At 46.0% G+C, this 15,685-nt stretch overlaps 1 protein-coding gene across 2 annotated transcripts in view; it reads right to left on the bottom strand.

The window, feature by feature from the left end:
* The window catches only part of LOC121277854 (signal-induced proliferation-associated 1-like protein 2), a 647,580-nt gene that overhangs the window by 332,995 nt on the left and 298,900 nt on the right, over positions 1 to 15,685 (bottom strand). For both annotated transcript variants that reach the window (XM_041187562.1, XM_041187563.1), the window contains exon 8: positions 6,322 to 6,479. In XM_041187562.1, coding sequence (XP_041043496.1) covers positions 6,322 to 6,479 — 158 coding nt within the window. The remainder of the gene's footprint in view (positions 1 to 6,321; positions 6,480 to 15,685) is intronic.

Here is a 15,685-nt window from a genome sequence, read left to right as displayed (position 1 = left end):
GGGTGAAAAAATTCTTCCTCATACCCCCTCTAAACCTCCTGTCCCTTACCTTAAATCTACGCCCCCTGGGTATTGATTCCTCCATCAAGGGGAAAAGTTCCTTCCTGTCGACCCTATCTATGCCTCTCAATTTTATACGCCTCAATCATGTCCCGCTTTAATCTCCTCTGCTCCAAGGAAAATAACCCCAGTCTATCCAATCTCTCCTCATAACTTAAACTCTCTAGCGCAGGCAACATCCTGGTAAATCTGCGGACAGGAATACAGTTAACGCTTCGAGTCCGTATGACTCTTCAACAGAACTAAGGAAAAATAGAAGAGAGGTGAAATATAAGCTGGTTTAAGGGGGGGGTGGGACAGGCAGAGCTGGATAGAGAGCCAGTGATAGGTGGAGATTACCAAAAGATGTCATAGAGGAAAGGACAAAGAGGTTTTGACGGTGGTGATATTAGCTAAGAAATGTGCTAATAGGTGACATTAAGGGTAGAAAGCAGGACGAGCAAGGTACAGATAGCCCTAGTCAGGGGTGGGGTGGGGGGAAGGGATCAAAATAGGCTAAAAGGTAGAGATAAAACAATGGATGGAAATACATTTAAAAATAATGGAAATAGGTGGTAAAAGAAAAATCTATATAAATTATTGAAAAAAAGGGGGATTGGAAAGGGGGTAGGGATGGAGGACAGAGTTCATGATCTAAAGTTGTTGAATTCAATATTCAGTCTGGAAGGCTGTAAAGTGCCTAGTTGGAAGATGAGGTGCTGTTCCTCCAGTTTGCGTTGAGCTTCACTGGAACATTGCAGCAGGCCAAGGACGGACAGGCGGGCATGAGAGCAGGGTGGTGTGTTGAAATGGCAAGCGACAGGGAGGTCTGGGTCATGCTTGCAGACAGACTGAAGGTGTTCTGTAAAGCGGTCACCCAGTCTGCGTTTGGTCTCTCCAATATAGAGGAAACCGCATTGGGAGGAGCGAATACAGTAGACTAAATTGAGGGAAGTGCAAGCGAAATGCTGCTTCACTTGAAAGGAGTGTTTGGGCCCTTGGACGGTGAGGAGGGGGGAAGTAAAGGGGCAGGTGTTGCACCCTCTGTGGTTGCATGGGAAGGTGCCATGGGAGGGAGTTGAGGTGTAGGGGGTGATGGAGGAGTGGACCAAGGTGTCCCAGAGGGAACGGTCCCTGCGGAATGCCTCCGGGGGGGGGGGGGGGGGGGGGGGGGGGGGGGTGAAGGGAAGATGTGTTTGGTGGTGGCATCATGCTGGAGTTGGCGGAAATGGCAGAGGACGATCCTTTGAATGCGGAGGCTGGTGGGGTGATAAGTGAGGACAAGGGGGATCCTATCATGTTTCTGGGAGGCTGAGGAAGGTGTGAGGGCAGATGCGTCGGAGATAGGCCGGCCACGGTTGAGGGTCCTGTCAACCACCATGGGTGGAAAACCTCATTTAAGAAAGACATGTCAGAGGAACTGTTTTTGAAAGTGGCATCATCAGAACAGATGCGACGGAGGCGAAGGAACTGAGAGAATGGGATGGAGTCCCTACAGGAAGCGGAGTGTGAGGAGCTGTAGTCAATGTAGCTGTGGGAGACGGTAGGCTTGTAATGAATATTGGTGGACAGTCTATCATCAGAAATTGAGACAGAGAGGTCAAGGAAGGGAAGGGAAATGTCAGTGATGAACCATGTGAAAATGATGGAAGGGCGGAAATTGGAAGCAAAATTAATAAATTTTTCCAGGTCCGGACGAGGGCATGAAGTGGCATCAAAGCACTCATCGATGTACCGGAGTAAGAGTTGTGGGAGGGGGCCAGAGTAGGACCGGAACAAGGAATGTTCCATATGCCCTATAAAGAGACAGGCATAACTGGGGCCCATGCGGGTACCCATAGCCACACCTTTTATTTGGAGGAAGTGAGAGGAGTTTAAGGAGAAATTGTTCAGTGAGAGAACAAGTTCAGCCAGATGGAGGAGAATAGTGGTGGATGGGGATTTTCGGGCCTCTGTTCGAGGAAGAAGCGGAGAGCCATCAGACCATCCTGGTGGGGGATGGAGGTGCAGAGGGATTGGACATCCATGGTGAACAGGAGGGGGTTGGGGCCAGGGAACTGGAAATTGTTGATATGATGTAGGGTGTCAGAGGAATCGTGGATGTAGGTGGGAAGGGACTGGACAAGGGGAGAAAGAATGGAGTCAAGATAGCAAGAAATGAGTTCCGTGGGGCAGGAACAGGCTGACACGATCGGTCTGCCAGGACAGTCCTGTTTGTGGATTTTCGGTAGGAGGTAGAAGCGGGCTATCTGATGTTGGGAGACTATAAGGTTGGAAGCTGTGGAAGGAAGATCTCCAGAGGAGATGAGGTCAGTGACAGTCCTGGAAACAATGGCTTGATGTTCAGTGGTGGGGTCATGGTCCAGGGGGAGGTAGGAGGAAGTGTCTGCGAGTTGACGCACAGCCTCTACGAGGTAGAGGTCAGTGCACCAGACAACAACAGCACCACCCTTGTCAGCAGGTTTGATGACAATGTCGGGTCTGGACCTGAGAGAACGGAGTGCAGCAAGTTCAGAGACAGTCAGGTTAGAGTGGGTGAGAGGAGTAGAGAAATTGAGACGACTGATGTCACGCCGACAGTTCCTGCTGAGTTTTTCCAGGTGTTTTTATTTTTGTTTTTGTTTTAGATTTCCAGCATCCGCAGTATTTTGCTTTTAACCTGGTAAATCTCCTCTGCACTCTCTCTAGTGCAATCACATCCTTCCTATAATGCGGATTCCAGAACTGCACGCAATACTCTAGCTGTGGTCTAACCAGTGTTTTATACAGTTCCAGCATAACCTCCCTGCTCTTACATTCTATGCCTCAGCTAACAAAGGCAAGTATCCCATATGCCTTTTTAACCACCTTATCTACCTGCCCCGCTACTTCCCAGGGTCCTATCATTCATCGTGTATTCAGGTGCCTTGTTTGTCCTGCCCGAGTGCATCACTTCACACTTATCCAGATTAAATTCCATTCGTCACTGACCAGCCCATCTGACCAGCCCGTCTATATCCTCCTGTAATCTAAGGCTATCCTCCTCACTATTTACCACCCCACCAATTTTCATGTCATCCATGAACTTACTGACCAACCCTCCTCCAATGAAGTCTAAATCATTTATATATACCACAAACAGCAAGGGACCCAACACCGATCCCTATGGAACCCCGATGGACACAGGCATCCAGTCACAAAAAACACCCCATGACCATTGGCCTCTGCTTCCTGTCACTCAGCCAATTCTGGATCCAATTTGCCAAATTGCCTTGGATCCCACGGGCTCTTACCTTCGTTATCAGCTTCCCATGTGCGACCTTATCAAAAACCTTGCTGATGTCCAAGGAGACTACGTCAAATGCATTACCCTCATCTACACACCTGGTCACCTCTTCGAAAAATTCAATCAAACTGCTCAGACATGACCTCCCCTTAACAAAACCACGCTGACTGTCCTTGATTAATCCCTGCCTCTCCAAGTGTAGATTAATTCTGTCCCTCAGAATTGCTTCCAATAGTTTCCCCACCACTGAGGTTAGACTGAATGGCCTATAGTTCCCTGGTTTATCCCTTCGACACTTCTTGAATAACAGTACCACAATGGCTGTCCTCCAGTCCTCTGGCATCTCTCCTGTGGCCAGAGAGGTATTGAAAATTATTGCCAGCGCCCCTGCTATCTCCTCCCTTGCCTCACTCAACAGCCTGGGATATATTTCATCATGGCCTGGAGATTTATCTATTTTTAAGCCTACCAGGCCACTTAGAACCTCCTCCGTTTCTATGCTAATTTCTTCAATTATATCACAGACCTTCTGCCTGATTTCCATACCCACGTCGTCCCTCTCACTTGTGAATACCGACACAAAGTATTCATTTAGAACCCTACCTACGTCTTCCGGCTCCACACACAAATTACCACTATGGTCCTTAATGGGCCCTACTCTTTCTGTAGTTATCCTCTTACTCTTAATGTACTTGTTGGTCCCACCCTTTATCTTTACTGGAATATGCTGGCCCTGTACTCTCCCTATTTCTTCTCGAATGAGTCCTACTGCTTTGACGCAGATTTACCTAAAAGTAGCTGCTCCCATTCTACTCTGGCCAAATCATATTTGATCTTATTAAAATCAGCCTTCCCCCAATTCAGAACTCCGATTTCTGGCCCATTCTTGTTCTTTTCCATAACAATCTTGAATCTAACAGAGTTATGATCACTATCTGCAAAATGCCCCTCCACTGATACTTTTACCACTTGCCCGACTTCATTCCCTAAAATTAAGTCCAGAGCCACCCCCTCTCTTGTAGGGCCTTCCACGTACTGGCTTAAAAAGCTCTCCTGGATGCATTTTAAGAATTCCGCTCCCTCTAAACCTATCACACTATGACTAACCCAGTTAATATTGGGGAAGTTGAAATCCCTCACTATTACTACCCTATTATTTTTACACTTCTCTGAAATTTGCCTATATATCTGCTCTTCTATTGCTCTCTGACTGTTTGGGGGCCTCCCAGTACACTCCCAGCATTGTGATTGCTCATTTTTTGTTTTTAAGTTCTGTCGATATGGCTTCATTTGAGGAGCCTTCTAAGATATCATCCCTCCTTACTGCTGCAATTGATTCCTTGATCAATATTGCAATACCCCCTCCTCTTTTACATCCTTCCCTGTCTCGCCTGAAGACCCTATATCCTGGAATATTGAGCTGCCAATCCTGCCCCTCTCTCAACCATATCTCTGTGACAGCAATGACATCATACTTCCATGTGTTAATTTGTGCCCTCAACTCATCGAGGTCAGCATTTATTGCCCATCCCTAATTGCCCTTGAGAAGGTCTTGGCGAGTTGCCTTCTTGAACTACTGCAGTCCATGCGGTGTAGCTACACCCACAGTGCTGTTAGGGAGGGGTTCCAGGATGTTGACCCAATGACAGTGAAGGAATGGCGATATAGTTCCAAGTCAGGATGGTGTGTGGCTTAGAGGGGAACTTGCAGGGGGCGGTGTTCCCATGCATCTGCTGCCTTTGTCTTTTTAGGTGGTAGTAGTTGCAGTTTTGGAATGGCCTACTTCTGTTCCTAAGTCTTATATTCTTACATCCATTCGATTTCTAGTCATTGACTCCTACACAGTTCATACATTCGGTTCGTTTTCCTTCCTTTTCCATTTATCACTCAAATATATCTGCCACAATGGAGGCCAGCCTTTGACAACTCAAACAAAATATAGGACATGCTATTAGCTCAAGCTGTAAAATATTGGAGATCTAATCACAGAATTACATTGCATAGTATTTGTTGCATAGAAACAGGCCATTTGGCCCAACTGTTCAGTGCCGGTGCTTATGATTCACACAAGTTCCTCACACCTCAGTTCAACTCACGCTATCAACATATCCCTCTATTCCTCCCTATAGACATGTTTGTCTAGCTTCCCCTTAAATACATCCATTCTATTCCTCTCAACAACTCCTTGTAGTGAGTTCCATGTTCTCACCATTCTGGTAAAGCAGTTTCTCCTGAATTCCCTATTGAACCTATTAGTGACCACCTTACTCATGGCCCCTAGTTTTCGTCTACCACAAGTGGAAACATCTTCTGTATGTCTACTCGATCAAACCTCCATCAGGTCGTCCCTCAGCCTACTCCTTTCTAGAAAAAGACTCAGCCTGTTCAGTCACTTCTGAGAGACAATTCCTCTCAGTTCCATTATTACTCTAATAAATTATTTTTGCACCTCCTCCAATCCTTTTATATCTTTTTGTAATATGGAGATCAGAAAAGTGCTATGTATGAATCTATAGTGATTTGCTCAACTCTAAATGCTGTTTAAACACACCCCCCACCCCCAATCTCTCATTACAAAATGCTAAGCAGTGCTTGGGCCAGCTTGACTGATAAAGTTTTAAAGAAATAAAAACTGTAAAGGCAGGATCTATCACACTAAGCAAATAAAATGCAGCTCATCAACTCAACGAGTTATGACGTAGTAATGATGATGGATGTAGAGAAGTCTGCAGTCAAGATCATTTTGCTCATGGCTGAAAAAGAAAACACAATGATGTGATTCAGAAGAAACACTTAATGAAATGGGGTGTGTTGTGCTCATAGGGCAGTGACACAGCTAATTTCTTGAGGTGTCAGCTGATCATGAAGCAGCATTTGCAGCCTAATACAAACTTGCAACTTCAAGACGATGTGCAGGAGTAAAAGTTCCACTGGGGAAAAATACAGATGGTGTAAGAAGAGTTTACAACACTTCAATAAGAGATCCAAAAATAACCACATGGATGTTGAGTGCTTACCTGTAGCAGACATTCTCTGTACATGGATTATGAACTCTGACAATGACAAAAACATGTTGGAAGTGGGATCTGATGTTTCTGGGAGTGAAAGGAAGTGCTCCAGGCTCTTGAAAGACAATTGTGACTATGTCATTTCCTATATGTCTCTTCCTTAAGAGCTAGGGGAGTACAGAAACAGAAGTCTAGTTAGCCAGGTTTGAACTACAGATTTAGTGCTGCCTACAACTACTGCATCCAGTTAATATTTTCTTCAAAATTCTCCAAATGTGGTTAATGCTTAAAAAATTAATTCATTCTTTTCATAGGTAAATAAATCAGTTAATATCCTCGTTATTTTTAGTGACACTTCTTTCCAACTAGTAAATCACAAATTGTAAATGTGTCACTCATTGGTGAAGATGATTTTATCGTTTAACACTCCAATGTGCTGCTTTGGGTGTAATGTTAAACTCAGCCCCTCTGCCCTCTCTTATGCAGTCTGCTGTGCTGGTTTTCAGTTGTATGTTGTCACTTCGGATAGTCAGGACTTTTAGAACAGTCAACTTTTCATAGTTTTGTTGGTTAACACTTATGGGAAAGGTACCCCACATAAAAAGGAAGCATTTTACAGAAATACAACTTCAAGTAAATACATCAATATCTACATGGTAATTACCACTTGCAAGAGAACGCTGAAGCAACTGAAGTACATTCATACACAAATTCATACACACGGGAATCTGTCAACTTCAGCCTTTTATTGGATTAAGTGAGTGTACCCAGTATCTTCTAACATTATATACTCCAGTTACTTCTGGTATTCAGGGAATGGTCTGTTCTGTAATGTGACCTACATTTATAACTAAACAGGAGGAGGCCTAGAAAAAAAAAGGAAGGCAAATCACCTTTGAATTTGATCATTTGAATGCAGCATTAGTTAAAAATATGTAAATTTATCACTTGAATTGTAAATACAATAAAGTTTTGAGATACCATCCAAGGAACTTAGTTGATTAATTTTTTCAGCCTTCGGGCAAAGTGGTACATCAAGCACATTATGTTATGCTGCGTGCGGTCTTTCAGAATGAGCTTAGGGAACTCAAGGGATGTAAATCTTATGCATGACAACTTGCTCTATCAACTAATCATAACTAAGTATTGGCCATGACTTTGGTTAGATCCAAAACTCATAGCCAACAGCCCACCTTGGAATAAGCACCACATTGGTTGTGCCATTGCAGGGATTTGGGGTTTGGCTTATGTCCTTTCTTTTTTTTATTCTTTCATGGGGCTGGGGGTCACTGGCTGGACCAGCATTTATTGCCCATCCTTAATTATCTTTGAGAAGGTGGTGGTGAGATGCCTTCTTGAACCGCTGCAGGCCATGTGGTGTAGGTACACCCACAGTGCTGTTAGGGAGTTCCAGGGTTTTGACCCAGTGACAGTGAAGGAACGGGGATATAGTTCCAGATCAGAATGGTATGTGGCTTGGAGGGGAACTTGCAGGTAGGGTAGTGTTCCCATGCATATGCTGCCCTTGTCCTTCGAGGTGGTAGAGGTCATAGGAAGATGCTATAGAAAGATCCTTGGTGAGTTTCCAAGTTCATAGCTTTCAAATCCTGATCAATGAGGCATTAAGCATTGGTAAGAATACACACCAATAATGCAGCAATTTTGCTGAATAAATTCATACCGTTTCATAACTAATTTTAATTCAGTTAATTTACTTAACCATTTGCAACCCAGTGCTTTCATGGAGGACTCAAGTGTACTGAGTGGGGTCTGACCTAGATTAATTGTAAGTTGTCCCTGTGCAGATTGAGTTTAAGCATTTTTTCTCTGACATCTTATAGCTTCATGGATGGATTAAGTTTGACGTTTGATTGTCAAACAACCACCACTACATAACAATGTTCGATCACCAAAGATCATAAAATTATGACCCTATGGATGTCCATAATTTACAATTCTTTAGAGATGGGGAGAATTAGGTTTATTGTTCCTAATATTTCATGGGGTCTGTACACTTTCCACACTCATCACCATGACATATGATGCATTTTTCTCCTGTGAGGGAATAAGGCTCCCTCCAGCTGTTTCATTACTGAAACCACTAGATAATTTTTCAATGAAACACTGACTGTGGACACAAATAAAGAAAACTGAGAATTTGGATAAGAGTTACAAAAATAGAGCAATTTAGGAAAGGTATGCTATTTTCACACCACTACATAAACCTGTTATTTCACACAGCTATGCATGTTTTTCATGTCCACTGTTTAGTTAAAATGAACAGTATGTAATAAATACAGCCTCAAACTTATGCTCTTTTTCTTAACTAAAACGATTACAGAAGAGCTCATTCTTACTCATTGAACTGGTGGAAATTAATTTAGGTGGGAAGAGAAATGGGATACAATAAAATTTTAACTAAAAACAGAAAATGCTGGAAGAATTCAGAGCTCTGATGAAGAGTCATACTGACTCAAAACGTTAACTCTGTTTCTCTCTCCACGGATGCTGCCAGACCTACTGAGTCTTTCCTGCATTTTTTGTTTTTATTTCAGATTTCTAGCATCTGCAGTATTTTGCTGTTATTTTAATAAAGCTTTCCTGAACTTTTGTGAATATCAGGTTACAATAGTTTGCTTTCAAATAAATTAGCAGGGTTCTACCCCTGGTCAATGATATCATTACTTATTTCTAGCATTATCTATGTCTTTGTGTTTTTCTCCATGGCTCTGAGCTATGTACTCTACTTGCATTAAACATACATAAGTGTTTTGGTAAAACTTGGACATGTATTTTCTCTTTACATATTCTGGCTATTATGCTCAGTATTTATCACTTTTGCTGCTTTTGTTCCAGACCTCTAGGTAAGGCAATTAACCATAGCCCAAAAAGAACCATGGGTGTCTCTCTCCATTAGAGAGAAACAATTGGTTAGGGTCTTGAGGGGCATCACTCCACAAGCATGACGCAAGGCAAGAAGACAGGCCTCCATGAACTACCAGTTGCATTTGCAGTTTTTTGTGAACTTTTGTGAACACTTGCTCATGACAGAGATCTTTAAACACATCTCCTGTGCTCATGCCACAGGATCATATTCCGGAAGTACCTTCACACTCTACATATTTACCTCAGTTGTTTTCTGTACCCTATTTCAGCTATGGATTCAAGGCCACATTCCACTTTGACAGTTCACCATCGCCTGCACAATGTAAATTTCTAAGCCCATATTAACAACTGCTGCTATCAAGGTGGCCAATTCACCATTCTAACGTTCATTTTGAGATATAAAGCCTGAAAGATATCCTAAGATACATATCTCTGGCTTTATGGAGATCAGTTCCATGATCTATGCAAACATTTCCAATACATCTTGCTAAAATATAATTTTGCCTACCCTCAAAGCACAGATTGAAGAGGCTGTACTACATCTCTAGCATTATTGTTTTTGGCATGTCCCACCTGAAACAAACTCTAAGGGTACGAGGTATTCATTACAGTATTTTTACCAGAATGAAATAAAAATGAAAGGCGCTGTAGTCCCAGAGGACCATAGGCTGCTCTCTCATCAGAGAGGGACAACTGGTGGTGAGTTTATCCTGAGGGTCACCGCACCTCAAGCGAGGGGCAAGGTTGAGAAGGTGGGGACGTCATAAATGACCTCAGGAATTGAACCCGCTCTGTTGGCGACATGCTGTATCACAAACCAGTTGTCCAGCCAACTGAGCTAACTGACCCCCCTTATTTTTAATTAATCTTAATAAGACAACACTGAAGGCAGAGTAGGTGCTGAGCTAATTTATCTGCTATCCAGATCTCCCAGTTAATTCTACCTTTGGCTATTACTTCATTCTCCTGAGGCTTCCTAAAGTTTAGCCACAATGCATATCACAGCAGGTAAAATCATGGAAATGACAGCATGAAAGGAAGCCATTAAGTCCATTGAACCTGTCAAGAATGGATTTATTTACCCATATCCCATTTCCTTTTCTGTTCCCAACATTCTTCTGTACTCTTCCTTTTCAAATACTTATCCAATTCCATTTTAAATATTGTTGGATGTCATTTTGTGTTCTAATCATGGAATGCTACAGCTCACAAGTCATTCAGGCAATCATAGCTCTACCAAAGAGTTGGTACGGGTATCTCATTAACCCCACTCCCCTTCTTTCTCCATTGTCCAGTCATATTTTTCCCTTCAAGTACTCATCTTTTTAATGTCACTATTGCTTCCAACACCCTTTCAGGCATTGCACCCCAGATCACAAGCTCGTTGTATAAAAAATGACATCTCTGGTTCTTTTGCCAATTACCTTAAATCTATGCCCTCTGGGCTATTGACTGTTTTGCCACTGAAAACAGTTTCCCCTTATTTAACCTATCAAAACCTTTCAAGATTTTGAACATCACTACCAAATCACCCCATATAACCTCTCTCTATAACAACCTCAGCTACTCTGGTCCCTCATCCCTGATACCATTCTAGTAAATCACATTTGCAGTCTCTCCAAAGCCTTGACATCCTTCTTAAACACAGAGCCCAGAATCAAACACAACGGTCTTGCAGAGGGCGAACTTGTGTTTTATAAGATTTAACATAATGTCCTTACTTTTGCACTCTATCCCTTTATTAATATATAATTTACTAAAGAGGAAAAATTTGCAGGGCTATATGGAAAAGACAGGGGAATGGCACTAGGTGAATTGTTCTTGCCAAGAGCTGGCACAGTTGTGACAAGTCAAATGCCTTCTCTGTGATGTAACCCTATAATTCTATTGAAGCCAAAAATCCTCTGTGCTCTTTGCTTAAATCAAGTTTCTCAACTTGCCCTGTCACCCTGGAGGAATTATGTACAAATACCCCCAGGTCTCTACTCTTTCACATTTATTAAAATTGCATCACAGTTTATACTACCTCTCCTCACTGTCATTATAAGGGTCGCCTGTTGGAGTTCAAGCTCGAGGGGTGCTGAGGGCAGCCGTGCCATTGAGGTGACTTGTGAGGTGGATGGGGGAACAAGGGGAGCCCTGCCATTGAGGCAACTTATTGGGGGGAGGGGGCAAGCACAGCCCTGCCGTTGAGGCGACTTGTGGAGGTGGGAGCCAAGGGCTTGCTATTGAATATAGCGCACAAGCATTCGGGGTGGGGGTAGGGTGGGTGAGGGAAGTGGCCACACATTAGGGAAGCCTGTATAAAAAGTGACCATTCCTCTGCAACTCAGGCAGTTCATGTGCAGCCACATTGATATGATTGGAGTCGAGGTTCTACTTATTTGCCCACTCAAGCAATGCAGAGGCATCAAACACTCCAAAGCTTTTCCCTGCCCATCGGCACATACTGCAAAATCATGAGCACTTTATTGGAAGGCAGAACAGCTGGACAACTGCACAAGTTGATCACTCTCCTCACTAAAGCTGACCATGGAGCAGTCACTGCTGGAGGCGCTCACAGCCCCTTGCAATGTCAGCAACCTGGTTTGGACCAGTCTCCCCATGATTCAAGCTAACAAGGCAGTGACTGAAGCTCCTGGTTAGGAGAATGCTTGCGCCTCAGCTGAGAGCACAGCATACAATCCAATGGCCAAATCTGCCGCCTATCGGTTAGGTGGGCTGGGGCAGAACTCGTGGGGCTTCGGGTAGCTATGCAGCGCACTGATCTCTGGCCATCCAAGTGCTGGCCAGCACTCTCCGGGAATCGTTAAGGGCCTTCATACTTAACCAGGATAGGATCTTAGTACACCCATGCTAACCATGTGTATCCTTCTGTCATCCTGCAGGAGTATAACATTGGGATCATGGAGCCTGGTTAACTAGCTGTATGCCTGATAGCCTACGGAGTGCAGAGACAACGGAGGAAAGAGTGACTGAAGCTCCTGGCTGTGCAGAGGCAGGAGCAGAAACCTCGGGGAAAAAGGGGCGGCTGGGGCTCTCGCACACGCCACCGAACAACCAAAGCAAGATGTCGCAAGCTGGCACCGAGCAACACCCAGGGTCTTTACACGCTGCCTTTTCAATCCTGGAGATGACCGAGAACTAGTGTTACTGAAGACTGTGCGTATCTAGGGAAATGGTCATTCACATCTGCCAGCTACTGCAGGATTTGGCGCCATGGGGGCATAGAGGGCATCCACTGACAGTGGCCATGAAAGTGACAGCGGCGCTCAATTTTTATGCCAGTGGCTCCTTTCAGGGCTCCACAGGTGACCTCTGTGGGATCTCACAAGCCTCCACCCAAAAATGCATCCACGAGGTCACGGATGCCATCTTCGCAAGGGCACACAACTTTGTGCATTTCGCCCGGGACCAGGATAGCCAGGGTGCAAGAGCAACTGAATTTGCCCAGATCTCAGGTTTCCCACAGGTGCAGGGGGCAATCAACTGCACTCATGTGGCGCTCAGATCTCCGTTGCAAAACACAGTGGACTACATCAACCGCAAGGGGTTCCATTAGCTGAATGTGCAGCTGGTGTGCGCCCACCAGAAACGCATCTGCAGGTGTGCGCACAGTTTCCAGGGAGAGTGCACGACACCTACATCCTCAGTCAGTCATGGATCCCTGGAGTCTTCCTGGATCCACAGAAGCTGTGGGGATGGCTCCTCGGGGACCAGGGCTACCCTCCGAGGCCATGGCTGATGACACCAATGCAGCAGCATCAAACTGCTGCAGAGCGATGGTATAACGAGGCTCATGCTGCAGCTCATAACTGGGATGCTGAAGATGAGGTTCCGATGCCTGGACTGGTCTGGTGGAGGCCTGCAATATATTCCGCAGAGGGTGTCATGCATTGTCATCGCCTGCTGCACCCTTCACTACCTGGTGCTGCAATGAGGACACAAGCTGGTTGAGAAGGAGATAGAGGAGCTGGAAGTCTCCATCTCTGGAGGACACTGACGGGAATGAGGGTGAGGAGGTCCTCAGAGGTGATGATGATGTGGATGAGGCCCTCGCACCGGCCAGACAAGGCAGGTACGTTTGGGAGGCCCTCACAGCTGCTAGATTTGTGGAGGACGATGACGACAGGTGACCCCATAGATGCTCACATCGCATCTGTGAACTTTTGACTGCAGTCTGACAGCATGAATACCCTCTGTGAGAATGCTCCTTTCATGGAGACGCAGTGGAGGCCCGAACAGTTACTCGATTGCGGGAGGCTGATGATGACATGCAGTGAGGATACTCCATAAATCTTCACATAGCCTCTGAGAATGTCTGGCTCCTGTCTGGCCGAGGGAAGATCACTTGCGCTCTGTGATGAGGGTCATATCATAGAGACGCAGCCATGAAACTTTAGAAGCCTCAGATCCTTTGTCCGCCTTCAGCACCTGAGCCCTTCAGGAGCATAGCATCGCTGGTCACAGATGATGAAAAGATGGGGGTCAAGGTGCTGAGAGCACACCAAGAGAATGAGAGAACTCTGTGGAGCCTGCCCACTACATTCTGGCAGCAATGTCAAGCACTGCTGAGGTGCAGGCATCAGCAATGTTTCCAAGGGGTATGAGGCCAGACCATCACTTTGGTCTGAAGGCTGCACAGAGCACAGGGAGGAGGCCCTGGACTGAGACACCTGACTTTATCTTCTGCAGAAAGATTTCACATCTGAGTGACACGAACACTGCTCATCAGCACAAGGAGCCATAGGCAAGGAGACATTCTTGGAAGTTTATTGACAATAGTGAACAGTATGTACAAGTGATTAACACCTGTGCCCAGGCTGTGCAACTAATTCCCCTTAACTTTCCTAACCCTGCCGCTACATCTTGGTACTCTCCGGACATCCACATCGGAGGTGGAGATAGCCTACTGACTGCAACGCTGTTTGTGTGATGACTTTGGCGGGCGTCCTCTGGAGGGCTAAGACTTGGAGGGCCCTGGCCTGCTTTCGGGGTCCTGCTGTGTGGCAGTGGCACCCTCCTTGGCCTGTGGAGCTGGAGCTGCTGAGGTCACAGGAAGAGGGGAGTCGGATGGGCCGGACACTCTCGGACTCACCTGGATGGATGGACCTGGAGTGTGCACCTGCTGATCCTTCTCCTTATGGGCGCCCTGGGACCCCGGGTTGACTCCTTGAGGAGCAGGGATAGCTGGAGTGAGATTGAGCTGCCCAGCATCTCTCACACGTACACATTGTTGGAGGCCAACTATGGCATCAGCAATGGAGTTGAGCCCACGCGACAGTGCGGGAGCAAAGTCCTGGACAAACATCTCCTTAGCGGCCGCCATCCTACCAGCATTGACGTCGGTGCATTGGCACGCCAGCGCAATCACCTCAGAGTGAAGGCGGACGGGCTCCTCCATTGTGCCTTGCAATCTGAGGAGTGCAGCGGACATCCCTACCTGAAGTTCCTGAGCTTGCCTTTGCAGCTCTGGCAACTGCAACATGACCGAGTCCAGAGGCTCATCATCTGACTCGGACTCACCAAATTTCTGGCCTCCAGCAGTCCTCAGAGTAGTGGACACCATGGAGGTCCCTGCCGCCGTCTGCCATGGTTCAGACAGTGTGATGTGCTCACCAGATTGTGATTCTGAGGCTATTCTAAAGCTAGGTCCCACTAAGGTATGTGTTTCTGGAGTGTGTGGGTGAGCGCTGTGATGGAACTTCAAGGGGGGTGCCTCCAGATTCCTCTTCAGAGGTTTCTTCGTGGCTTGATTGGAGGGCCTGGTTCATGGACTCCATCCGTTGTTTTCCAGATGTGCCTGCGGAAGAAGGGACAGATAATTAGTGCATGGCAGTGGCCTGTGAAACAGGGCATATTACTCACAGCATGGTTGCCTTATGTATGTCGCACTGCTGGACCCTCACTTGGACCCTCACCCGACCTCGACGTCAGCACAGGACCGGTCCAGGTCGTTGCCGGCCAGGTGGATGGCTCTGTTTTGAAAGTCCGTGAGGACCTTGATTTCAGGCATTCCGCCACCGGTCAGCAACCTCTCCCTCTTGAGTGCCAGCTTATCCTGCATGAATGGCAGAGAAAGTGTAAGCAGGACGCCTGCCAGGTCAGATGAGGATGGTCGGTGGTCCCATGGACAGGATGGGGATAATGCCAGTGAGTGTGAGAGAATGAATGGTGATGTCCCTTGAACTGGCAGCGAGTGAGATCATTGTGGATGTCTGATGGGTTTGTAAGCGTGAGAGTTGAAAGTGATGAGAAAAGAGTGACTTACCCTGGTGGAACGGAGATGATCATTCAACCTCTTGCAAAACTGGTTGGCTATCTTTTGAAGGGTGTTGGCACTAGCCACCGATGCCACAGTCTCCCAAGCTGGGTTGGTGCTGTTGTTGCCCATTCTGCAGCCAGAGGAGGGATAGAGGGCATTCTGGTGGGCCTCCACAGCATCCAAAAGGCGTTCGAAGGACATGTCACTGAAACCGGGGGCAGT

This window comes from Carcharodon carcharias, chromosome 5 (assembly GCF_017639515.1).
Source record: "Carcharodon carcharias isolate sCarCar2 chromosome 5, sCarCar2.pri, whole genome shotgun sequence".
Classification (NCBI taxonomy): Eukaryota; Metazoa; Chordata; class Chondrichthyes; order Lamniformes; family Lamnidae; genus Carcharodon; species Carcharodon carcharias.
This window is presented reverse-complemented; position numbering and strand designations above follow the sequence as displayed.